At 37.8% G+C, this 27415-nt stretch overlaps 2 protein-coding genes across 7 annotated transcripts in view; both read right to left on the reverse strand.

Moving 5' to 3' along the window:
* Nucleotides 1-2228, reverse strand: part of CCDC169 (coiled-coil domain containing 169) — a 32124-nt gene extending 29896 nt beyond the window's left edge. Inside the window, exon 1 of one of the 3 annotated variants that reach the window (XR_015697470.1) lies at nucleotides 2039-2228. Coding sequence is in view for 2 of the 3 variants with exons in the window: in XM_087721300.1 (XP_087577426.1) it covers nucleotides 2039-2118 (80 nt within the window). In the remaining variant the exon portion in view is untranslated. The remainder of the gene's footprint in view (nucleotides 1-2038) is intronic. The other 2 variants (XM_087721300.1, XM_014062628.2) reach the window with 2 other exon arrangements.
* A 2347-nt stretch (nucleotides 2229-4575) lies between these two features.
* SPART (spartin) lies at nucleotides 4576-23653 on the reverse strand. Of its 4 annotated transcripts, none has more exons than XM_014062632.2 (9): nucleotides 23540-23653; nucleotides 18406-19227; nucleotides 17163-17360; nucleotides 16072-16176; nucleotides 12550-12673; nucleotides 9593-9787; nucleotides 8133-8291; nucleotides 7955-8045; nucleotides 4576-5812 (listed from the first exon to the last, which is right to left on the reverse strand). In XM_014062632.2, the coding sequence occupies exons 2-9, from the start codon at nucleotides 19216-19218 to the stop codon at nucleotides 5599-5601; spliced, it is 1899 nt and encodes a 632-aa protein (XP_013918107.1). In that variant the 5' UTR covers nucleotides 19219-19227; nucleotides 23540-23653; the 3' UTR covers nucleotides 4576-5598. The 4 variants fall into 4 exon arrangements, with proteins under 4 accessions (XP_013918107.1, XP_013918108.1, XP_013918109.1 ...); XM_014062633.2 differs by lacking the exon at nucleotides 23540-23653 and adding an exon at nucleotides 23199-23474; XM_014062634.2 differs by lacking the exon at nucleotides 23540-23653 and adding an exon at nucleotides 23134-23153.
* Between the last annotated feature and the right edge of the window lie 3762 nt (nucleotides 23654-27415).

Here is a 27415-nt window from a genome sequence, read left to right on the forward strand (position 1 = left end):
ATATATGACATCTGCCGGATTCTATTACTTATAAAAGTACCATCAGATACGCTCTCGAGACTAATTAAGGTCTATAAAATTGTGAGCAGATGTCATGACAAACATATTCTTCCCCCAGCATTTGTTGAATAGAGAGATTCAGTATTAAGCTAGTTAAATAGATGGATGATCTGAATTGGTCCTACTATGCAAAATGACATTTAAAACTCTGCAAGTGACCAAAGGGTTCCAGAGCTTTCCCCCCAGAACTGTGTCCTAATATATTACTCATGTTCTATTATGGTATTTAAAACACATTTAACAATGAAGTGAGCGGTAACAATATCTCCATGCCTAGCCAGGACTATTAAGAGCATTTTTTAAAAGCCTTTCAATACTTCCCTTTAATGTTCTGAACCTAATGGGTACCCAAAGCAAAAAAACTGAGAACCACTCATTTATACATCATTATTCTTGTCTGCTAAGCAGAAGACTCAAAAAAGTCACAGGAAATTACCTGTCACAGCAGTGATAAAGGGACTTACAGGGATGAATCAGCCTCTCCCTCCTCAAGGCTGCAGTGAAGACTTCTAAAATACTGGTATATTCAAATCCATATTAGATCTGATCTAATTGTATTCCTTCCCATGGCTTGCAACAGTTGTGAAAATAAAAACTAGCTCTGCCACTGCAAATATCTCTCCTCATGCATTTTCCCTTTGCAAGGTGTTGCTAGCATAGTAAAAGGCATCGTAAAGCTTTCTTCACTCTGGTCTGAATTGTGTGCATCCTATTAGCATATGACTAAATAGTGTGGGAAAGAAAATTGGTCTAGATCAGAGGCTCCCAACCTTCTGGGCACCAGGGATCGATTCTGTGGAAAGAGGTTTCTCCATGGAGTGGAGGGGTTAAGGTTTCACATGCTGCCTGCATCTCACAAATGGGGCTTCACTTGTTTGTGTGGCCCAGTTTCTGTCATGCCCGGTACCGGTCCATGGACCAGGAGTTGGGGACCCCTGGTCTAGATGAGACAATATCCAATCAAACATAGATCTCATGATATGGCCCAGATAGCTAGGACTACCACTTAGCAGCTAAGGAGAGGAAGAAATTAATATGCCCATACACCACTTACAGCTAAAATCTACAGTGAGCCACAGGTGGTAAATAAGTGAAGTACAGCTTTTTATATTTTAAAAAATCCAATAAAACATTAAAACACATTAAAGCTGTGACAATGAGATTTATTGGAAGAGAAGAGAGCTTCAGCCTTTTCAACTGGCCCAGATTCCTGTTTGCCATCTGCGATTACTAGGAGGAGGAAAAGCTCTCCACTGCTGAATTGTAGGCTGATCAGCAGGGGAAGAGAAAAAGGGGGAAGATGGCATGGCTTCCTCTCCAATCACAGCTGTAGTTTTCAAAATTAGATGAAAAGACAGTGACTTATCCATGTCATTTTGCCATGTCATCTTCCCAAGATCTTATGAAATAGCCTCATATTATACAGATAGGATATCTGTATATGATATCCTATCTGGATTGCAGGATAGCTTAAGAGCCATCTTACGTTTTATTATGTTCCATAAATTTAATATAAATGTGTAGCTTAAGTCCAGTCATTAAGATAGGCCATGGGTGTAAATATATTCAGGTAATGCAGATAAATACACTCAAAGTCCCAGATTCAAATCTTTTTTGCTATAAATTCAAGAGCCCCGCAGGGCTCTGGCAACCGAGATAAAACACGACGCTTTTATCAAGTGGCCTAACTTGCAACTTTTAAATATTCTTGCAACATATTAGGAATATCGTCACAACTTTTAAACACGTTATTCTGCACGTATGGCTGCAATTCTAGGAGAACTCTTCCAGAACGGGTAAGTGCATAGGGCGCGGCAATTAAAAAATAAATAAATAAATCTCTTCCCATTGGAATAAGGCAGTTTTCTCTGGCGTCCCTTTGGGTTGGCATCAGCCCCCATCCCTCCACCCCCTTTCCGGGTGCTTATGCGTCATCCTCATCAGACATCCGCAGCGCTGCCGTGGCGAGTGGACTCACTTCATTTGCTTCTCTTGAGTCAATTCTAGCTCTGCGCCTTCGAAGTCCAGGTCTGGGCTGGGGGCGCCTCCTTCCCCCATGGCTTCCTACACGCGCGCAGCTGCCCCCGCGCGTCCTCATTGCCTTGGAGAGCAAGGCAGGGGAGGCGCGGGGAAAGGCGGGGAAGAGCGACAGCGCCGGTCACGTGGCAGGGGTTTTCGAACACTCCCGTCTCCCGCGACGGCACAATGCTGAGCTCCCGCCTTGTGGCGCTGAGGAAAGGGGGATGGTATGGAGCAGGGTGGATCTCTTGTTTCTTGGGGAAGGGAGCGCGCACGGCCGGATTTTGTGGGGCGCGGGGGCGGTTCTAAAGTTCCCATGGCAACTATCTCGACGATACGACGAATTGGCATCTATTGCTGATGTTTTAAATGGGGAACGACCGAAGGAGAAAAGTTGCAAAGCGGTCTGGAAAACGGACTAAAGCAGGGGCAACCTTGTCAACTTTTAAGACTTGTGGACTGCAACTCCCAGAATTCCTCAACCGGCAAACCTGGCTGAGGAATTCTGGGAGTTGCAGTCTTAAAGTTGACAAGGTTGGAGCCCTGGACTAAAGAAAATTATGTCTGGAGTCGCTACCCACTTCGTTTCGACGTTGTTACTACTAGCAGTGCAGAAATGTTTTGCTGGTACCATTTGCAGGGGTGTTGCTTGAACTTCCTATAGCCGTGGGCTCTTCTGGGGATCTCCCATTAAAGGATTCCTTAGGGCCGACCCTGCTTTGTTTTTGGTTTTTTACCAAATCAGCCAACCTCAGTTAAGTGCTTCTAGTTTATTGCAACATTCAGGTGTTGGCTATTGGAAACTAACCGGGATTGCCTTGCTTTATATTTGAAGGTTATCCGACTAGATAGCCCACCTCTATTGACCATATAAGGAAATTAATAAAACTATCTCAGAAGGTGATAAGAGTTACATGAATGTGGTCACCAAGACTTGAGATCCATTCATATGTATCTATAGGCACATGATAATAGAAATACTTCTATCAGGAAAGGAAGGTATGAGCAGATAGTACAGGTCAACAATAGCCATCCTTCTTTATAACATATCCATCATGTCCATCATATAACAAAAATTAAAAGAAATTTTTAAAAAAAACAAGGGGAAAAAGACTCTATGGACCGCTAGATAGCAATAGCAATAGCAGTTAGACTTATATACCGCTTCATAGGGCTTTCAGCCCTCTCTAAGCAGTTTACAGAGTCAGCATATCGCCCCCACAGTCTGGGTCCTCATTTCACCCACTTCTGAAGGATGAGTCAACCCTGAGCCAGTGAGATTTGAACAGCTGAACTGCAGTTAAGTCAGCTGAAGTGGCTGCAGTACAGCACTCTAACCACTGCTCTTAGATCTTTTTCTGCCATCAGTTTTGTTTCTTAAGAGGGCCTTCTGAACTAAGACAATTCAGCTATATTACAACAAATCACCTCCGCTAGACCGATTAGATCCCACAGATTAGGCCTCCTCCGAATTCCATCCGCCGGCCAGTGTCGACTGGCGACTACCCGGAGGAGAGCCTTCTCTGGCTGCTCCGACCCTCTGGAACGAACTCCTCGTGGAGATTCGAACCCTCACCACCCTCCAGGCCTTCCGCAAAGCCGTTAAAACCTGGCTGTTCCGACAGGCCTGGGGCTAAAGAGCTGTTGCCCCCGTCTTGAATGGTATGACTGTTGTGTGTTTTTAAATTATGTATTGTTATGTATCGTTTATTTTTTATTTTTGTCTGTACCCCCCCCCCCTTCCCTGATTTGATTTGTTAGCCGCCCTGAGTCCCCTTCGGGGGGAAAGGGCAGCATATAAATATAATAAATGAAATGAAAATGAAATGAAATTCTTGCCCACCAACCTGATGCAATGAAAAACAAGCCTTGTGTTTCTGCAGCTGTTTTGTCAATTAAGACATCAAGCAAACATAAGAACAGTTTCATTAGCAATCATTTGGTATGGATAACATCCAGATACCAAATTTCCTTATTTTTATCCAATGCTAAATGTAGAATAATCACTAATCCCTGTTTGGCACAAGATGTTTTTCAAACTGAATACCCAGATTATTGCTATTTTGTACTTATACTTTGCACATGTTCATTGCTTTTGGTCCATTTTTTTTTAAACCTGCAAGAGCAACATAACAGATCATTCTGCCTCTCAACTTACAATCATTGACTAGCCTATACTACATTCTTCATTTAGAGACCACAGTAACCAGTGGTCTTCAAAATGAATGACCAATTGCAAGCGCAATGCTAATAAATGATTAAAAATACTTTGGATCAATTTGTGCATTACATACTTGACAACACCTTCCAGAGTGATAGTAATGTTGACATAGATGACCAAGCAAGATTTAACTGAATGAAATGGCAGCCACCGGTGTTCTTTGCAGTGTCTTTTCAGTCATATGTTCATTTAGCTATTTTGCTGAATGATCTAACTGGAATTTGGTCACTAAACAAAGAATGAGTGTATTTAAATAAAAACAAAGACAGCCAAAATATGCATCTTAAGTTTATTTCTTATTTTAAATTCCTAAGTCATTTCAAGTGTTTAGCTTCTTAACTAGTGAACGTGCTATCTTTCTGCTATACATTTGTCCAGCACTATTCCATATCAAAATCAGAAGTGACCTCTAAGTATTGGAAATTCTACATGAATAGCAACTGCTTTTTTCATATTAAAGAGAAGAAAATGTAAATGTCTAACAGAAAATGAATTTCATTCTCCTACAAGGCAACAAGATATATTTCTGAATACAGACCTCTCAATAAAATAATTTATAATAAATGATTTTACAATAAATATTGAGTACAAAGCTTTTTCTTCCTCCACAAATGGACCCTTACTTTTTTTTAGCAGAAATCTTTTTTCATAGAATTCAACATCATATTTTGCCAACAAAAAATAGTTAATAATTTTGCCATCTATTCCAGTTAAAACTGGGATTTCATAAAGCTGGTTTAAACTAAACTAAATTGAATTAATAACAATATTAACACTATCTTTGGTTTCTCTAGAATTGGAATTGGTGTGGATAGCTTATCAAGAATTTGCTAGCAATCAATTGTTTATGTAATACAGTTCAAATATATACTCTACCTAATCAAATCAGGTACAGTTGCAGTAACTGTTGAATAAGATTCAGAGAAAAAATAAAGTAGAAGCTGTTAAAACAGTACATATCAAACTAAGTTCTAATAATCCATTTTACAGCTGTTTTCTTGTGCAAGTTAAATGCTATTGCAAATTTAATTTTCATTTAAATTGGCCTTCTGCAACCTGATGCTCTCTAGATGTGTTAAAGTACCATGTTAGCTAGAAGTTAATTTCACATACGGAAATCACTGGGCTAGAAGAGGCTACAATACTGGAATTTCGGGAAGAGAAATAATTTTTAGAAAAGGTTAATCTTCAAGTTTGATAAATCAAGTCCAGATGTTTAAGATTATAAAAATACCAAATCTGTTAATTCTTTTCATTTAAATATATATTAAGGCTTCTGGCAATTCAGTTGCACAGATTTAGTGTTCATCCTTTTTCTCTTTCTTTTCTAGAGCTTTATTTTCATCTTTTTCGGTAATCTTATAATCATCCAGGACTGCGTGGCCTGTTTCCTTTGCAGTTTTCTTGACCATAGCTTTGATTCCAATATGGTCGATATTAAAAGCTGTTACACCAACATTGATGGCAGAACTGACAGCATTATTTGTAGCTTGGCCAGCATCATTCCCGTACCTAAGAAGCAAAATGTTAAGACTTAATTTTTGGCTCAGTACAATTACTGTTTTATACATATTCCCATGTGCTGCACATTGTTAATCATTAACTGAAAAAACGTACACTTAAGAATATAGGAATTGGATTTCCAATTGCATGGAGGGGGGAGCCCAAAGCAGTTGCCTTGCATAGAGTTCCTGGGTGTGGTGGGGCTTTTTGGTGTGCCATGCCCCAGGAGCTTTTTGTAAAGAGGCATTTTTGTGTACTGGGGCTGCTTTGGGCTCTTTTTTTGTCACAGCTAGCCCTGCAGCCAGTCCAAGCACGTCTCATCAACAGCAAGAGTTGATGAGACATGAAAGTATCTAGGACAACCTGAAAGGCATCTAGGACAATGGACCACATAGCAACAGGGGTCTTACAGTGCAAGGTGTCAAGAGAAACTGTGGCTATATGGCTGTAACTTTCCAGGCTGTGCAGTTCTAGGGCTGCTTGCCTCCCCACAAAGCAGGATGCATGGCAGCCACATGACAGAAATGGAGGAGGGGAGATAAGCAGGCGGGGGAAGTTGGAAACAATCCCTTACTTTACTAAGACTCAGGGCTGGTAAGGATTAAGCCTGGAATGGTTTAATTTTGGGATGAGTACTCGCTTAACAAACCATGATTCTGTTAATAACGACAACCGGGATGACAGGATTGCAGTCAGTAAGTGATCCTGTCATGTGACATTTGCTTTATGGCCACCATTGTTTCAGCAATGGAAAGCCCTGTCCCAATTGTGGCTGTAGATTAAGGAATGTAGGTGATAACAGTTCTATTTCGGATATGGGTTTATCCTTTGTTCACTTGCTTTATTTGAAATATGTATTTAGAAGATAAACATGATGGCTTTTTTTTGTAACTATCACTATTCTTGTGACTTCGTTAAAGATAAATTTAAGATGTAAGTATATTATTTTAATCTTTAACTTATGTTTCATGATAAACATAAACACTATATGTAACCGTTTTCATTTCCTGGTTGATCATGCTGGAACCTATTTTCCACTGAAATATCATTTAAAGTAATACAAATTCAAATAATGTGATCATTTCATAGGATTAAATGTACAAATCAAGACCCACTTGTGCTGAGAAAATGAGAATACCTCACATAATTTGCCACACACAGCCTATCAGATATATTTTCCTAGTGAGCTAGTAAACTAAATAGTTAATATACCCAAAGAGCAACAATAACCCTTTCCAATTTGATGGCCGTGAAATGATATAACTTTAAAGCTGGTGGAGTATTACCAACATTGAATTCAAGTGTGAATAAAAGACACTAGCATGAGATTATAGGAGTCAATGGGGCTCTCGGGATGATGCTAGTGACACTGAAACATGTTGCAGTGCCAACCATGTGACTTACATACATACAATCTCCCTTTGGGGTACAGCATGAAAGCCTACATGCTGTAAGCCTAAAAATACTTTGTCATTTTCATGTCATTGCAGTTATGTTGGATGTTTGTGATTAAGCAGAATAAAACAGAGAAACATCTAGACAGCCTGTTCACTAAAGCCAGTGGAAGCACATGACTGATCTTGCCCAATTTAAAAAATGAGACAAGTCACAATAGGCTTGTGTTTGGGTGAGAGGCCATCAAAAAAGCTCTTGGTTGTTAAATTAGACTGTGAGGTTCAAAATACATCCCAGAAGGCAATGCAACCATTTGCATTCCTGAATTATTGGTAAGAAATGATAGGAATGTGTCCATCTAGCCATCAGGAATCCAGCCTAACTCTAGGGAGTTGTCTTTCCGCTTTAAAGCAGCTGCACACTGGTGAGTGGCCAGCAAGCAAGCAAAACCAAACACACATATACTGCCTGTGGAAAAATTGTCTTCTACAAAACTGGTCCCTAGTGCCAAAAAGGTAGATAACTGCTGCTCTATAACATATTAAGTAGAAAGAAAGAAAAATATCTGGAGACAGGGAGATTCCTCAGCAACAAACCTTTTTTTTTTTTTACTTATGCCTTATTTTTATATAATTGAGAAAACTATACATTTATATCACAATAATGTACAATTAAGCAATAGACACAAAGTACTTTTATGCAATTGTTATTCCCTAACACTCAGTTATTATTTATGCAGAAGAGGAAAAAACTTACTTGTACTTGACTGTCTGAACTGTTTCTGTAGATACATTTTTAGCAATGCATTTTGCAGCAGATTCCAAACCCTGCCATATTGTTGAAAACCCTGCAAAAATAAGTAGAGCCAGAAGATAACTAATATATAAACAATTAGCTTAAAATGCATTGACAGATAGTTATTTAATTTGGTTACCTTGAACTCCACTTGCTGCTACAACTAGAGCACCATCCAAAGTTGATTTTCCATCTTTGTCTTTCTTAAGGGATTCTGGAACCAGTTTGCTTCCGTGTTTCTTCACATGAGGGGCTAACTCTCTGCCAACACAACTTGCCACAGAACAAACACCTTCAACTAAAACAGAAAGCACTATTGTTGTTGACATTTTTGATAGATACATTCTGTACTCTGTTCAACCAAGCCTTATAAACACATTTTGCCTGACGTTTCTTCCAATGATTTTATTCATCAGAAACAGCATTAGAAATGGTAACATTTCATCATTTTTATATGATGCTTATATTGTGTAATTCATGGGTGAATAGGTGGCAATCTAAATTTTCTAAAATAAATTAAAATATAACAATTTCAACAGATATTCATCGCCTTTGATTTATAATTCAACTCAGAAAACTTAGGCTTCTGAAAGGGATATCATCTATCTTAAAAAGGCATTTTCAGTAGAAAATATTAGTTTGATTTTAAACCATTGCAGTTTATCTAGTTTCATTATGTACAGAGATCATATTTGGACATGTAGTTGATGACAAGACCAAGTCACAGTCAAAATAGACTGAATTATTTGAACTGCTCAGACCTGCTTGTAAAATAAGGGACTTCAACTTCTACCAAGATGTGCACCGTTATGAATTATAGGAGTTAAAGCTCAATATATCTAGAGAACACCAGAGAAACGTAGTCAACATAATTTGAACTATAACAAATTGAGGGGAAGTTTTCTTAGATGAAAAAACATAGATTACTAGAAGCTATGCTGAAGTTTAGCACTTCTGTCAATAGAGCAAATTACTTAAAAATTGATGGTAAGATTTTACTATATAATTGATGGTTATCCCCATCATATTAAACTATGTTTAATCATGTTTGGTTAAAAGTTGACCATGCATGTACACTTCCATAAGCTATAAAGTAAGTGTACTAAAGTGCACCCTGTCAAAGCTCCTTTTGAGCCTATGAAACCATCCAGACTGGGTAGGACATGTCTGGTTTATGGATTAAAGGGCAAATTACCAGCAGGTCAAGGTTTTTTTCACACTCAAAGAACATCCTGCTCAAAATTAGGGACCCGGACCTACTTACTCTACATAGTATGGGTTTCAAAAAAGTGATCACATCATTTATTTGAGGAGAAGAATGAACATGTGCTAAGATATGCCTAGTGATATGTTTGTAAACAAGCATAAAATGGTTTGAGATAATTATTAATGAAATTATAAATATCTAATTTCTCAGTGAAAGCTCCCATGATAGCCACATGGTAGTCACCTCTGGTCCAATGGTCTTAACTCTTTTTTCTTAATATTTATAAAAAGGAAAGGACAAAAAAAAAATCTGAAACTACAAAACGTAAGAAACTATAGACCATGCTAAGCAACTCAGGACTTTCCCAAGGAAACTGGGTTTCCATATCTTACCCAAGAATTGACTGACTTTGACTGCTCCTCCTGTAGCTTGCCTTGCCACTTGCAGTCCCTTTGCTACAGTTGGATTGACCTCCATAGGTTTTTCTTCTGGGTGAATGTGTTCTCTTAATTTAGAGGCTCCTTTATGGATTGCTTTTCCAGTATACTCTGCTCCTTTGACCAGACCCCAGCTCAACCAGGATGCTCCTTCATGGAAACATATCAAACAGTATTTATGAAGTAATATTAGCAAGAATTCGCCCTCAGGACAAAATTTTGTTCCTGTTAACTGTAATCAAAGCTTTTATTATTCAAATTGCAATGCTAGGAGATTCATATAGTCAGAAGACTTCTCTTCCCCCACATGGTCTCAAGACCAGTCAAGAAATCTCTCTGTAAAATGAATATAGGCATTGGATTGTTTCTAAGTTATGGTACATAATAGGTGAATTGGCGACTTCTAGACGTCTGACTGAACATCTTCTAAGTGAATATCTTGGTTTAGATTACCATTTGATTTTTAGTCACTGAATGGTCAGGGAATTAGGCTGTTAGGATCTGGATGGGGGTAAACAAACTCGTGCTCAATCCCGACAAGACTGAGTGGCTATGGATATTCCCCCCGAAGGACAGCCCAGATAGTCCATCCTTGATCTTGGGGGGCGAAAAAGTACACCCCTCAGAGAGGGCACGCAATTTGGGGGTCCTCCTGGATTCACAGCTGACACTGGAACATCATCTGTTGGCTGTGACCAGGGAAGCCTTTGCCCAGGGTCACCTGGTGCACCAATTGCGGCCCTACTTAGATCGGGAGGCACTCCAAACTGTCACTCATGCCCTGGTCACCTCAAGGCTGGATTACTGCAACGCGCTCTACATGGGGCTACCCTTGAAAAGTGTTCAGAGACTGCAACTAGTCCAAAATGCAGCTGTATGAGCGATATTGGATGTACCTAGGTACACCCATGTTACACCTATCCTCCGCGAGCTGCACTGGCTACCCATTGGTCTCCGGACGCAATTCAAGGTGTTGGTTATTACCTTTAAAGCCCTACATGGCTTAGGACCAGCATACCTGCGAGACCGCCTACTGCCACACTCCTCCCAGCGGCCGGTAAGATCCCACAGGGTTGGCCTCCTTCAGATGCCATCAGCCAGACAATGTCGGCTGGCGGCTCCCCAGAGGAGAGCCTTCTCTGTGGCTGCCCCAACCCTTTGGAATGAACTACCCCCAGAAATCCGGGCCTCACTCACTCTCCTGGCCTTCAGAAAAGCTGTCAATATCTGGCTTTTCCGGCAGGCCTGGGGCTGTTGACCTCATTGTTGAGGTCCAGCCCCGATTGAAATGAATGTATTTGTGTCGTTTTAACTTGTCTTATTTTATTTTTACTTTCTTTTATTTTCTTTCTCTTCCCTTCTGTAAGCCGCCCAGAGTCCTTCGGGATTGGGCGGCCTATAAATAAAATTAAACTTACAAACTTACAAACTTTACAGGTAGTCCTTGACCTACAACCACAATTGAGCTCAAAATTTTTATTGCTAAGTGAAATATTTGTAAGTTAACTTTACCACATTTTATGATCTCCTTTAACACAGTTGTTAAGGGAATCACTGTAGTTGTTAAACTAGTAACACAGTTGTTAAGTGATTGTGGGTTCCCCATTGACTTTGGTTGTCAGAAAGGCACAATAGGTGATCACGTGACCCCAGGGTACTGCAACTGTCATAAATATGAGTCAGTTGCCAAGCATCCAATTTTTGATCACGTGACTATGGAGACATTGCAATAATAAAAAGTGTGAGAAACGGTCATAAATCACTTTTTTCAGTGTTGTTGTAACTTTGAATGGTCACTAAATGAAGTGTTGTAAATCAAGGACTTACCTGTACTTGTTACTTTTTAAAACAATTTTTGTTGCCTATCCGAAAACATTTTAAGAACCACATTTTAAAACAAGAACTTACCAGTACAGGTATTTCCATTACTAAGTATTGCAGTTATAAAACACGATGTCACATGATCACATTCCTTAGCAAAATAAACCCAGAAGACTTTGAGCGGTGTGCAAACAGAGGCCTTGGCTGGGCACAAGAGATGCTCTGGTTGCGCCAGTATGAAAGAAGACCATGGCCAGTACAGCAGTAGTAGGTGATGCAGCAGAGGTGGGTAAGGCCAGACTGGGAAAGTAACTGGCAGCAGTTGGCAAGTGGGTGGCTAAAAGGTCATAAATGCAGGTGGGTCTGAGTGGGTCTGAAATTTGTTCATATGACCACAGAGGTGCTGCAACAGCTAAAACTACCAGGACTGATTGTACGTCCCTTACTACAGCACTGTTGTAACTTTGAGTGATTGCTGAACAAATGGCTGTTAAGGGAAGACTACCTATGCTAAACCTCTGCTAACTCCCTTCTAGCCACACTAGTATGTTAAATTCATACCTGGCTTTCAACTAATGAAAATTAGCCCAGGTCAATTTTTAGGGAAGGTTTTCATACTACACACTAATTTTCCTTCAGCCAAAAATTTAAGCAATTATAGAAAGCAGTTGTAACCTATGTTTTCAAATTCATTAAAATAAATATTATTATCAAATGATAGATATTTTCACCATCTAGATGTCACTCTGAAACTGAAGTACTAAACTGGAAGCCAACTATTCATTTTTTAAATATATCTATTGATTAAAAAAATACATTTGCACTAATGTAACTAATAATGAACACAAATTATGTTTGACTGCAATTTCTGTTTACAGGATTATAATATGGTTTTACTAAAAATTGGATTTATTCAACTATTTATTAGCTATGATAATTTTAGTCATAAACTTAAGCATCAGTGCAGATTTACTCAAGCTAATACCATATGGATGCAGAGAGATTATAACTTCCATAAGACTCAGCCATACTTGGAAAGTTGCAACATACAGTATCTAAAGACGGGTGTCTTCTGCAAAGTCTGAGAATACCTGATAAGATGCCATGAGCTATTTTCTCACTCCATTCAGGTAATTCATGATCTCTGTCTTCAGGCACTGGCTGAATACGTACAGTCTGCCCAAGGTTGATCACATCACTTGAAGCTTCAGCAGGCTAATATGTGAAATTAATATGCACAAAAATAAAAACAACAGAAAACCAAAGAAACACAGTTATATATTAAATTAGCTGAAAATCATGCCATCCTACAGAGAATTTACTTTGTGACCAAAACATTTTCTGATTCGCAATATGTAGTATTACGGTATACATTTTAGAGTTATTACTGAATTTGATAAAGTATTGCATAACAGGGTTGCATATTTAAAAAGTCTTTCTCTTCTTAATAATTTGAGCATTAACCTTTGATAAACTTTACAAGTTTTGTAACCTTCTCATTGATAATATGCTTAAATATTCTTTAAAAAATAATGTTTCTCAGAGTTGCTAGACAGCTACACTGCATTCTTGATCACATAATTCTACATTATCATGATAAGGAATTTTACTTAAAATGTTTTATATAATATGCTGATAAAGCCAAAACAGTAAAATTCTTGAATTTAAATCTTTATAGATCTGATACTCGTTAGAACAGGGATTCTACACAAAGAGATTTCCTCTAGAAATCTTGATTTGGAAGGTTACTAAGTTATTTATGACTTCCTATTTATTTTGCCCTAATGGACACTACATGATCGAACCTCCTTATTCAACATGTTTAATGAGAAGACTTGTTGGAAGTTCTAGTTCAATAACTTCTGGAGGCTCACCTACTCTCCAGCTTTCTTTTAATTAATTTCAATTGGGAGCATTTAAAACAGCATATCTTGCATTTGTTTACTAATTGCTTTACATTTATTTGTACTTAATTAGGTACAATGGAAAGGTTACATAGAAAGTATTCTTTCAGTTTAAAGAAACTCACTATTATTTCATTCAGTGCTCTATTTGTCCTTAAAAATTGCAATCCTTTGTTCAACTGTTCAAAATTGAAAGATGATATTTTGGGTTTTCCCCACGCCACCCCCAGAGTAAGACTAAGAAGGGTCAATGAACTTCTATGTATTGTTCTGTTCTCACAAACAAAATAAAAGCATTCATTGTATTTATTCTGGGTTTTTCTCATACTGGCACAGCCAGAAATAAGACAAATACAATCATGTGATAGTTAGATGGCCCCTTTTGTCAAAGAAGTTACCAGCTGTACAATTTGGATTGAGAACTAGACATAAAAATGTCTAGGTAAATTAATGTCAACATTAAGAAGGTGAGATAAAATGTGGAACCATTATCACTGCTATAATCAATTAAGTCTCCCAAGATGCTATATTATTTCTCATCAATATCTCAATATCAATGAGTATATGCATCATAATGCAAATTCCAAAACATTTATCTTGTACATTCTTTAAATAATTTCACATTCACAGAATATAGCTATTTAATAAATGCTGGATTGATATCATTCTCTATGGATCATTATTAGTTAGCATATATGCTTATTGATTAGAAATGGCCTTTAGGGAAAAGGAATGAAATGTAAGTAACTAATCTATATTAATGATTAATCCTCAGTAAATTAACTAAATGTGAAACAGAAAGAGGTATTGGGTAAGCCAGATCAGTGTTTTCTTATGCCACAAAGGTGTAGCTAAAAAGGCATATTGTTTTTAAAAACATTTTATTAGTTGGTCATTCAGAATTTATTAGTTATAGTATTCTTTTTTCTTTCATAAACATTATAGTAACTGAAAAATAATGTAATGTTAAATCTGATAATAGTTTGAAAATTGAATCATCTGACTAGGATTGTTAATGGATAAAATTTACAAGATCATTTTTAAAAATATAAAAGTGGACATTTTCCTTCTTATCAAAAATAATTGCTAATCCATTTTCTGTATATTTTTAAAAAAATTGGAGCTGCTTTTAAATATGAATCATTGCAGGAAAGTGGTTTAAGAAATTCACACAACCTGCTAAACTAAAAATAAAACATCTATATTTAAATATAACATAATTTGTGAATTAGACTCCTAATATACACTCTTAGGCAGCGAAGGATGGAAGAGGAAGTAGGCATAAAACTCCACTGATAGATCTGAGAAGATTACAGTATTGTATACTGTAAAAAAACAAAGACTGATGACCTCAGGCCACATACCGTGATAAACGATACATGATTTATAACTTAGAACTCTCTATGATTTTGGCAAGTGATTTATACAACATATTCCTCAGCATTTGGTGAACAAACTGGATTTCCTTATTGATAAGGCTCCAATTTGTGCAAATTGGAAGAAAAGTTTCCAACTCCATCTCCTTGCATACAGGTTCCCCACAGGACTGTGTCTTGAATCCACTACTATTCACCTGTTCACCACGACTGCTGTGTCAAATCTGCTACAAATCATATCATGAAGTATGAAGATAATACAGCAGTGGTGGGTCTTATCTGGGATGACAATGGAGACGGGTATAGGGAAAAGGGGGAAAGTTCTGGTGGACTGGTGCAATAAAAGTAACCTGGTTCTAAATGTTAATAAAACAAAGGAGATCATTGTAGATTTTAGAAAGAGCCGGCATAGTCATACTCCACTCAGTATCAAGGATGAAACTGCAGAAGTGGTCAACACTATTAAGTATCTGGGGGTGCAGATAACTAACAATCTGAACTGGTCTCGCCACACATCATCCTTAGTGAAGTGCGCAAACCAACATCTGCATTTCCTGTGTCAGATGAGAAGAGCACATCCTTCTCCTTCTGTCCTGGCCACTTTTTACAAAGGCACGATTGAGAGCATTTAATAACTGCATCACTGTTTGGTTTGGTGACAGCAGTGCATGTACATATCGAAATAGAAGGTGTTTTTTCTCCATGTCATAAATATATGTGAGTATATGCATTATTTTATTTATTTAGTCATGTTTATGTACTGTATATTAGAGGTGTATGCATTAAAATTTCATTTTAATGTACACCGATTAATATACAAAGTGTCAATAAAGTTATTCTAAGTCTATCAAGCTTAAAAATCTATTTATGTTTGGGTTTACATATTGTATATAATATTTTATCAGTCATCATTAATAGTGCGACCTCTCCATAAGTTTTATTATAGTATTTAAAGTTAGATATAGTTTGGATCTACATTCTACATTCATTGAAAGTGTCTCTACTATATTCTACCTAAGAATTTAGGTCCTTCTCATTATTTTCAACATTCAACTGTTATATTCAATTGTTGTCCAGTTCTACTCTCAGACATCTTTTAGCATGTGTCTTTCTAAACATGGCAAACACACACTGATTGCCAAATCACCATTCTCCAAATTCCCCCCCTCTTTTTTTACATATATCTAATATTTAGCGGTTCAATAAAATTGGCTCACGAAATAACTTGTTTGGTGACATATATGTTCTACAATAAATAAATATTGCACATTGCAAAATAAAGGCAATTTGTAAAACTTTGCCACCACCATTAAATCATAGTCCTCAAATTTACCTTAGTTCCAAGATCTGATATCTGTTTTAACATATCCTCAAAAAGCTCTTTGTAAGACCTTTGGCATCCTGATGGAAACCCTACTCCCTCACGGGATCTTGGAGCCTGCAGTACCATATTAAGGACATCAACAGTTTGAAGGCTCAACAAAGAAGCCATTCTGCATTCTTTCACAGTAACAGCGTATAATACCCTTACAAAATTATCCTTTTTAAATGAGATGCATGCAAGTGAATTCAGACATTAATAAAGATCCCAACTTATTTTTATACTATGAGATCAAGAAAAATTCAGATTTTAGAACCAGAATGCCACCCAAGGGGAATAATAAGCAAATAAAAGTTAGAGAAGAAAAAAAATAAACTGTAATTAAACCAACTATTGTTTACTATAGATTTCCAAAGAAGAATGTAGTTTCATATTTAAAGATTATCACTTTAATCAATGAGGTATGGCAATAATTATCTGCTTTTATATACATATTAGATGATTATCTCTTCTATTACCATCAGCTAAATTTTCTACCATTCTACCACTTCTAATTTTTCATTTCATTTCATGAATGGGTTAAATAAATTATATCTTCATAATCTTATAATGAAATATCTGGTTTAAAAGAATGTTCTTTAAAATATCTGCAACAGATTTTGCTTACTCTTTGCTCTATTATAAACAACTGGTCAACTATTCCCATCATTTTTGTTGTAAATAGTGTCTTCCTCAATCTACCTGAAGGTTTTTTTGAATGAGGGAACAGGGAAACATAAATATTTTAATTATGCAAAATGCCTAATTCTGCTATCCTACTCATAATTAAATCCATAACCAAAATCAATAAAAGGTCAATGATTTTAAAAGGCTGCAACAGATGTTTTAAAATGTCAAATTATAGAATAGAACCAATACTCTCCCATAATATAGCTGTGTTTTCTTAGAAATCACTTTGCCACGTTCATGTCAACTAGGATGCTATAGAACTGAGGTAATATACAGAGATGCCTGTTCAACAACACACATGCTGGGTGATATGAGTAGAAATTCCAGTGAACTGTTTAAAGTTCTGTGAACGGCTGCATGAAATAAGTGTTTACCTGTATTCTAAGGTCAGTCATCTGCTTCAATAGATCTTCAAATAGTTCTCGGTCAGCAAGTGGAAGTTCTGAAGACAACACTACTCCTACATAGGATCCTGATACCTGTGACATCATATCAGGGAACATATAGACTCCTGACTGGCATGAGAGAACAGGAGACTGGCCGCACATAAGAGGATATATCCAGTCACAAACCTGGAAGAGAGAAAGCCAAATAGATTGAGTATTTAATGAACAAAATACAAAGATATTCAGTGTTTAATTTAAAAAATCAACATAATAAACAAATCTGAAACTTGCATGGCTCCTTTTTTAGGTCTTCGTTGTGCGGGACCAGGGATTACACTTATAAGGCTATTTTCAGAACTATATTTGTATAGCTTTCAGCGTATGAAATGGTCCCCAAAAACACTTAACCAATTATAATTGTGCCCCGTGTCCTAGATATTATCCCCAAATATTGACTTTAGCATTTAATTATACACATAACCTTCTGTGCAACTGATATAGACTGTCTTAATATGTACTAGAGAATCTTTAAAAGGCAGGCTTTTCTAGCAGAGGCTTAACAAAAAGCGAGCATTGTATGATAATGGTTTTTGTTAAAGCCAGTGAAATGTATACACAGGATATGGTCTGGGGTTACAGGGTAGCGGTCTGGTTCATATCAAGTCATATTAAGTAGCCCTTGAGATGACACATATTCTTTAACAGTAGCTCTCCAGCACTTCCTCACTAGACATGGAAAGCTGACTTCAGCTTTGACTTACAGCTAGCTAAACAGATTTTTCATGGCTTCCAGAGGATTGACATTCCTTAGATTGTCTGATGAAGATGGAAGTTCAAAGTAAAACATATGCTGAAGGGAGATCACAGGTTGTAAAGAATGGAGCAAATTTATCAATGAAAGTGTAATAGCAAGTCCAGATAAAGGTAAACCTCAACATAAGAACAAGTAATAGATTCAGTTGCATGTATGGGTCTCATAAATGCCTATTAGTCTACACATGAAGTTTGCTTTGGCCTTTACTATTATCTTACTTAAAAAAGAAACCTTAGGAATCACATTTCAATGTGGAACATCCAAAAGTCTTGGAATGAATATAGTTTGAAAACAATTATTTCCTAAAGCACAAGTAGAACAACTTTGGCCTCCCCAAAACTGCTGGCACTTCGTCCAGACAGTCTTTCTAATAGCTTGGGAAGACTATACTCTAAGCACAAAGAGAGCAGGAATTACCTGAAGGAAAGCTGGAGGGCGATTGTGGGCTGTTGCAACATCTGTATCCAAAAACTTTACAATGCGAAGATATCCAGGATATGAGGGAGCGCTAACTTGTCCATCAGGGGAGACATAGAAAATCTGCACACCATGGGGAATGAGGATTAATTCATCAGCATCTACTCCAAAATTATCAACAGGAGGCGGCTGGTTACATTTTATATAGTAATCCTCTCCAACAGATGAGAATTCCCCAGATTCTGTCCCATAAGACACAGTATAGTGGCCATCAGTGGCCTCTGGAGTATAAGCAGGAGGTGCTTCATTGGGCTTCATTGAAGTTGATGGACTCAATGCAGCCATTTGCCCTTGACTTGTGGATCCAATATTTCCATAGCTTGAGAGTGGTTGAGGGGGTGATGTCAATGAACTGGGCACCGGAGGCCTCTCAGGCTTTTCTTTGGATGGAATTGTTGGATATAATTTGGGCATCTCTGTATTGGAGCTAATGGCAGTGGTATTTGCTTGGGAAATTTCATCTAAAAGTCTCAAACGAGCAGTAACGTTTTCTAAAGTTTCTCTCATCTTTTGCTGCATTTGCCTAACAGGCACAGCAAGGCTCTTGGTGCCTTCAAGACCTTCTGATGGAATACGAACACCTTTGCTTAAGTGGGTAAGCCCCTGCCTATAATAATTCTTTGCTGCTTCTATTTGACCCAATTCATCTGCATTCAATGCTTTATTAATAAACACAAAAGCTTTCTTGTACTCATCTTCAATTGCTCTTGCATTTTCATTTTCTTGCATAGCTGAATCCTGACCTGGCTCCATTATTGCACACTGAAACATAGAATAAATTAAGTGGAGACATTGAACAGAAGAGAATACATCAGTGGAAAGTATCTAAATCCAAATCTTAAAGTGAAATCAGCTATACATTCATATACACAAAGAACGTTAATGTTAGATAACATCTTAAAAGGATATCAAACAGTATTAATATTAAATAGTTTTCCTTGTCTTCGAGTCTGGAGAATTTGGAGTCCCTCAGATATTGCTCAAATTTAATAATCCAGCCATCAGGAGCAAAGGTGACCAATTCAAGAACATTACTCAGCAACAATTGGAGAGCTATAAAGTCTGCATTCCTTATCTGCAGCATCATTTATTTAATCAGTGTATAGCAGGGGTGTGATTTCATTGAGGGCTGCATCAGGGCTGTGGTTGATTTCGGGAGGGGGGACTGGGTGGGCGTGGTCATCTTGACACCACTACCCAAACTGCTGGCATGTTTCCTCTTCGCACTGGGTAAACCAGGCCGAAGCAACGCTGGGCCGATGTTTCCCCTTTGCACTGGGTAGAAGAAATACAGGCAGACCAGGTCGAAGTGACATGGGTACACCGGTGCCAAAGTGATGCAGGCTGGCCCCTTACATTTCCCAGGACAGCCTTGCAGGCTGGATCCATCCACATCATGGACCGAACTTGGCCTGTGGCCTTGAGTTTGACACATGATGTATAGGTTGCCTTAGTCTGAACAGTAACTCTAAGCATCTTGCAAAGCTTATATAATTAGGATTTAAACAACGAAATAAGAGCAAAGCATAAATAATAAGGATTTAAACAATGAGAAGATAAATTAAGCATATAATGGAATTCCATCAGTCAAGGAATTTCGGCTGGTGGAGTCCAGGAGAAGGGCCTTCTCTGCCATGTCACCTGTCCTTTGGAATATCTTACCCCTTGAGGTGGGATTAACTCCTACCCTTCTGACCTTCCATAAGGGCCTGAAGACCTGACTCTGCCAGATGGGGCTCCAAGAGGGGAGCAACACACTAGATGTTGTTGATGAATTAAGAGGCAATCCCACTTCCCCCACCCAATCCCGCTTCCTCTCTCCCCATCTTTCTTTTGTGACTCCCCAGAGTCACTTCGAAACAAGATGGGCGACAAAACAATTTAATAAATAAAAATAAGTAAAAATAAAATAATATTATTGTTGGGGGATTACAAAACTGATTAAACACTATTAAATGTAGTTCAACAAATGGGTTGCTAAATTACACTGTCCCAGGCACTGTTTCAAAAAGGCTTCAAAGCTGTCCAAAAATACCAAAGGTTCAGGGCCACACAAACTTCAGGGCAGGACTATCTATAGACAAGGCACATCTCCAAGGTCCTGTTACTTTCAATATCAGAATCTGGAAAACTTGGAATAAGTTTTACCAAGCTGATTTCTTCCCAATGTTGCATATTTCCAACTCACTTATCAAATTTTTATGTAATTCTGACCCGATGCAAGAAAGATAGAAATGAAGGTCCCCTCAAGTAAAACCACCTCCTGAAATAATCCAGGTTTCTCAAGATACGAAGTTAACAGAGAAATAAAAAAATATTTGTTATTGGCCTATGAACTCGGATATCTGAGCATTTGCTTTTTCAGCAGCTCTTCCAAACTAACAGACTTTTTAACACCAGTCCTTGCCAATGTCAATAGAAAATTATACACTTCAACATCCTATCATCTGGAATTCCAGCTTCCAGATAAGCCTAGTTCAAAAATACATTCATTATGAATATGAAATTAACTTCTGATTAAAGGAAAATGAAGTGCTCATTAACTGCATCTGAATCAAAGTAAACCAACTATAATCTTCCAACATGGTCAGTTTTACATACCTCCAAAAATTTAGTCTTAGATATCATCTAAAGATAGTTTATATAATGTGACAGACACAACTAATATAGAATTCCAACGATAAAGTATTTTATTTTATGGGAAAAAACAACAGCACCTAATAACTTACTTTTCTAAGTGCAGAAAGATTGATCTCATCCATTGAGGAGAGCAATAACATTTAAACTTCTCAAACTGTAGATTAAATTTACACAGTTCTGCAGTTCATTTTACATTTAATATTTGACATTTTGGCTTTAAAAGGGAAAACAATGGTCATCAATATCTCCATAGGATAATTTAAGCTGAACAACATTTATTCAGAAGAATGTCTACAATCTGCTTATTACAGGCTACAGCCTTATTTTGGGAATCACTAATCTTAGTTAGCTCCTTTACAGTCCAGATAAATCATAGTCACTATTCGTGACTATATCTCATTTGTCCATTCCTCCTGGACAATTACTGTTATTGGATGGTATGAAATCTCAGTGCAATTACATAAATGGTTCATACCTGTTAATTCTTTTTACTGAATAAATCACAATTATGTTCAGATAATATACTACACCTGGAAATAGGCAGTATAATTGTTCATACAGCCAAAAATGGCTGCTCTTCAGTATCAAATGGCATTATCCATTACATTAAAAGTCACAATTTCTGGGGTTCTCTATGATTACTACCAAATGCTTCCAGGGGTCAATATAAGCCAATGTTTTTGCTTATAAGTCACAAAAACTAGTTTTACATAGGATGCATAAATCCATATTGTGGATTAATTCTGATTTAGACATTCTGAGCTTAAATCTCTTCTAGAAAACGAGTTTTTTCAAAATGTATCATGGTATGACTGATGCAATGAAAATATTTCCTAGAAATAATAGTTAGGTTTGTTGTGTTTTGGGACAAAAAAATGCCTCTGACTACAGTGTCAATTCAACATTCTGACAACAACAAACATCAGCAATGCACTTAAGAAAGGAAATATCCTACTCATGACATTATGTATAATTTAACTAACTTCAGATTCAAGTTACAAAGTTCTGCCTCAGCTATCAGTATTCTAATCTATGAGAATCTACAACCATTAGACCGAATGGCTTGAGCTGGAGCAGATATGCCATAGTTTACCTGACTAATCCCGGATGGCTATAATTCTACATCCTGTGTGCAGAATTGCCTGTGTTCACACCCAACAACTGAAACCATGACTTATAAATTGCTGAGCCAAAATCAGATCATGGTTTAGCAAAAAGACCATACTAAAACTATGTGACTTAGTCTGGTTGAGCAAATTGTACAAATAGGGCCATTACAGTTTGTTTATGTTCCATGATCATTTTGGGTCCACATCACTAGCTTTGCAAGATATTTTATCAGTTTACTGCTGCGTAGGGACTACTTAGATGGTTACAGCTCATTTTTGCACATACTTAATAGAGCATATTCTGTACCCATAATTTATGGAGGCCTGGCATGAATAAATTCTCCCAGTTCTGATTTATTCTGAGAATTATACAACGTAAAAGCTGGAACAACTCTTAAGAGATTATTTAGGAGCTAAATAAATTTTAGGTCAATCCTCTGGCCACTAGTGAGCAACTAAGATTAAACAATGACTTACCTATGATTAACCCAATTTTAACAAGAGCTAGATCTACAATCTAATATGAGATATAGCATGTCCCGGTATGACCTAAAGTTTTTCACTTGAAGTCTGAAGGGGCGCATACTCCTGAAATCCTATGAACAATTCACCTAGACATAAGTACCCCCTGTGCAAATTCACATAAACATAAGTACCCCCTGTGCACAATTCACCTATACATAAATGCCCCCTATGCATAATTCACCTAAACATGAGTACTTCCTGTGCACAATTCACCTATACATAGGTTCCACGTGCAAATTCACTTAGACATAATTGTTGCTGAACCCTGTGGGAACCAGCTGGTAAATGTTACTGGTTTGAAGTTAAACACCACTGAACCAATCTGAACACAGAGAATCAAGCTCCAAAGTAGTTATTTGAATGCATCAATTAATAAAAAATAAAGCAACGCAACCTTCTTTCAACGATGGGAAGTGAGGTTTCAGACTTCAACGCTGTTTTGAATTATTCAATACTCACGACTTGCGTCACCAGCCAAGGAACTAATGCAAAACCTCCCGCAAGTCCAGAGCAACCCACGAGAAGGTTTGTTTTATTTTATTTTTATTTAGCGAGGCTCGACCTTTAGATTTTCAGTATTCTTCCTGCCAACCCTGCACCGACCGCAGGGCCTCTACGCGCCTGCGGTCCACAGGTCACTTCCAGCGCCGCAACAGCGCATCCCGGCTGAGCCGATAAAACTGGCGTGGGGGACGGCAGGACGTCGCGAGTGGCTAATGAAACTTTCACTCAGGGCAACGCTCCTTCTCTCACTTCTCCCACCGGCCGTCTCCGTCCCACGGCTTCCCCTTTTCACTCACCCGCAACTCACCCGGGCTTCTGCCGCAGAAACACCTGTCTACTCCAAGCCCAGCTCCGGGCAGCTGCTTCAGCTGTTGGGGCCGCGGCCAATGCGGCGTCACGTGAGCGGCTGCCGTCAGCCGCCCGTCACCAGATCGGCCTTTCTTCAAGCCAGAAGCTTCTGGTTCGCTTCGGTGCCCTTTTGGCCGCCAGGGGGAGCTGCTGCCGCCGCCGCTCCTCCTCCTGAAACCGCCCCCGCTGTAATTACCGTAATTGTAAAATCTAATGGTCTTTCCGCTTCGTTAGAGTAAAGTTATGGTTTTCTTTTGGAAAAGAAATGGGAGTCGTGGTTTCCTTTCGCTTTGGAGCACTGGGAATTGTACTTTTAAGGAAAGTGTCCTATTTACCCTTTTTAATATATGATTCCCGTCCAGGGGTTTGGGGTGTTAACTGCCGTTACTGGCTGGGAGACTAAGGGGAATTGAGATCCAAGTTTATCTTGGGCTAGGGGTTGTGTATGGATCTCCCTTACCTGCTGATCTGACTGCAACTGAAATTAGTTTTGTGCCTTGTGTTCCCCCCCCCCCCCATCCATCACAGTATGGAAAACTCCCGCTGAAGAACAAGAGGCCAGGCTGAAACACAAGATCTTGTGCCCAAAAAGATAGTACTTTAAAGAATGGTAGGACTGATAAGAACCAGTTTGGGGTATTGGTTAAGGCATTAGAGTAAAAATTGGGAGACTGCGTCCTAGTCCTGCCCTAGGCATAAAACCAGCTGATTAACTTGGGCCAGTCACTTTCTCTCATTTGAACAGAAGAAGAAAAAAAGTATTGTGAGAAGCTGCAATAGTTTTGTTTTAAGGAAATGAAATTGCTGCCAGCGTATGGCAAATTTTAGAAGGAGCACAATCATTTTGTTTGAGGGAGTCTTATGGGAAATACACTCTGATGGCTCTCCAGTAAGCCAGTTTGATGGCACAGACCGGAAGCAATACTAGTCAGCTCAGAATAATCAGCATTTTAATTTTCTTACAATTCACCAGAGGGATGCTAGAACAGGAGCATTGTGATATATTAAAGTGTAATTAAACCCAATTTGGGAGAGCTAAACAGAATTTTTGAAGTGTGCTTTGCTCACAAAATTTCTCAAGATTTGAAGTCTAGATTTTAATGAGTTCAAGCTTAATTTCATAACAAAATGCTTGAATTTCCACTTGCAAAGCACTTAAAGCTGTAAAAATCTCTCTATAATGATTTTTATACAGAATGTATAAAAGCGAGATGTAACACAATCTAGAACTTGTGTGTTATGTAATTTTTTAATTCTAAATCTGAAAAGATCTTATGCAATAAATTTTTCTTAGAAACAAAGGTAAACCTTTGTTCATAAGTAAAGATGTCGACAAGACAAAAAATTCCCAGGGCATTTGTTTTGTAATGTGTGTATCAATTCACTTTACAAATATAAATATAAAAAGCACAGTATAATACAATGAACATACAAATACAAAATGTACCAGTGTAGAGGACAGTCTTGTCAAATAATAAGGACATTTCTTCTATACAGTACTTCACTTTTCAACGAAGAAAGCTTTTGTCAACAAAATAACTAATTTAAGAGTCATTCACGTGTATATCTGCATTCCAGAGAATCAATTATCAAATTGTTCCAATTAATTACTGGGACAGTTGTATTGGAAATGAATTGATCATGGATACATAGGTATTAGACGATCAGATACAGAATTTCTTACTTGACTTTTAAGATGGGATGTCTCCTCCCGGCTTCCTAAGAAAACATTAAAAGGGCCATTTGCACAACACATTCATAATTTAAACTTCTTACATGTGAAACAACTCAAGAAAACAAATATTACCTGAGTCAAAATCAGGCCACCAAATCTACTAGAATACCCTAATTGTTACTTATTCTTCAGTAATCCTGAAGTGATTTGGACAGCAAATCTTGGTTTTAGAAGATTCCCAACATAATGGGCTATTCCACAATTGATCTCTGGATTTCTCAGTTTATGGGAAAATGGGAGCTAAATGAAAATGAACTTGTAGCAAGCCTTCCTCTAATAATTTATGGAAGACCTAACCCCCATCAGATTGCATATTTTTAAGCATCAGGAAACACAAACAAAAACCAAAATACATTAGCCTCAAAAGAAACCAAAGTTACCAGCCAAAATGGCTCCTCAGGACAGGTCTGCATTTTTCAGATATCTGTATCACCCAGAGATTTGATAAACAGGTAAGTAACAGCAGATTGAACTTGATGCATTGTATAAATGGATACAAGTCACACATGATGGATTCAGCTAAATGTTCAATGACATTCTTGGCCCAGATTGCACAATATACATAACCGGGGTACGTGATTTTCAGAAAAATGGTTTTGAGTAGGCTTGTATGATAGTTTGGTTTCAGTTTTTAAAAGCTGCTTTGGGATACAGGAGGACATTTATCAGTTATGTGTACGGTAATATTTAAAGCATCTGCAGCTTTTCTCTGGATTATCTTTTACCTGCATGATCCAGAGAAAAGATGCAATTGCTTTAAAGAGTTGCAGACTAGTGCTATGTTGGGACTTGTGTGTACTCCAAACCATCTTTTCTACATTATCTCCCAACCACTGAACAGCCCAGCTGGTGAGCAGATAAAGGAGCACTTTAAATATTACTACAAATCCTCCTTCTAACCTTTTCTCTCTCTCACTGTGCTATTTTCCCCACAAGGATCTTATTTGAGAAAAAAAAGTGGCTGGAATAAAAAGACTGAACCATATTCATTACTGGATCTACCCAACATATAGCATGCATTCTTCTTCCACTACTACAATTCAGAATCCTTTTTCTTTTACTATCAAAACCCTAATTTGTGTAGAAATCATCCTTTATTGCGTTATACTGTATGTCAGTACTGATTCAAGACAGTTCACTGCCTGGGAAAAAGCTCTCATGGCATCTGCCCTCCTCAGCATTATCTAGCAAAATCAGCAAGACGGAGGACAGAGTATGGTACGTAAAGTCTACTACTTTTGAACATATATGTGAAGTGACATGTGCCAAAGAGGGAAGGATTGTATCTTGACTCTCTGTCCATCACCTTGCCAATTCTGACACACATCCATCCTGGATACTGCTATGTACCTCTTTCCTTGATGGGCCAATACTTTCCAAAATCTTGTTTTATTGTTCAGACATGGATTTCTGTTTTTTGTCTCCGCTTCTCTTAAATGAAAGCAATCATTTTGCCTTACTTTTTTACAGAAAAGTACAGAAACATTTTTACCCTATACCTTTATTAAAAACTAGGTTTCTAAACATATCATATATGTAATAAAAACAATACAGATAAGCATAGCAAATTAAAAGCAGAGCATGCATTATCATGTATTTTTTTAGAAAAATAATATTGAAGTTTAGAAATGTTATACCAATTCACCACTGGATGGCAGTCTTAACATTGCTCCTGAGTAAGAGAAGGGGAGTAATTCCTAGATGCTGTATGTTTAGGAAATGCAGTCAGATGTAATTCAAGACACCTCCAGCAGCATGTATAATTTACTACAATATAAAACAGAAGAGATTGTCAACCAAACTGTGCTTCACTTGAAATACATCATGTAACATAATCATTGATATCCCCTGCTTGTTTATCGTGCTGCTATTTGTATTTAAAGAAGAGCAAAATACTGCTTCCCACTCTCAAATAATTTGCAAAAACAAGTTGCACACAGCATGCCATATCCTTCATTTCTATCACTTTCCCTGTTGTTACAGGTGCATCAATTGTGCATTGATGCTCAAATCATATACTTTGCAACAAATAGAAAGCCTATGGAAATCACAGGTTCCTTGTGATATAAAACAAATAATAGAGCAAAGA

Source organism: Thamnophis sirtalis, unplaced genomic scaffold (genome assembly GCF_051295495.1).
Source record: "Thamnophis sirtalis isolate CommonGarterSnake01/CBP01778 unplaced genomic scaffold, rThaSir2_p1.2 scaffold_8, whole genome shotgun sequence".
Taxonomy (NCBI): domain Eukaryota; kingdom Metazoa; phylum Chordata; class Lepidosauria; order Squamata; family Natricidae; genus Thamnophis; species Thamnophis sirtalis.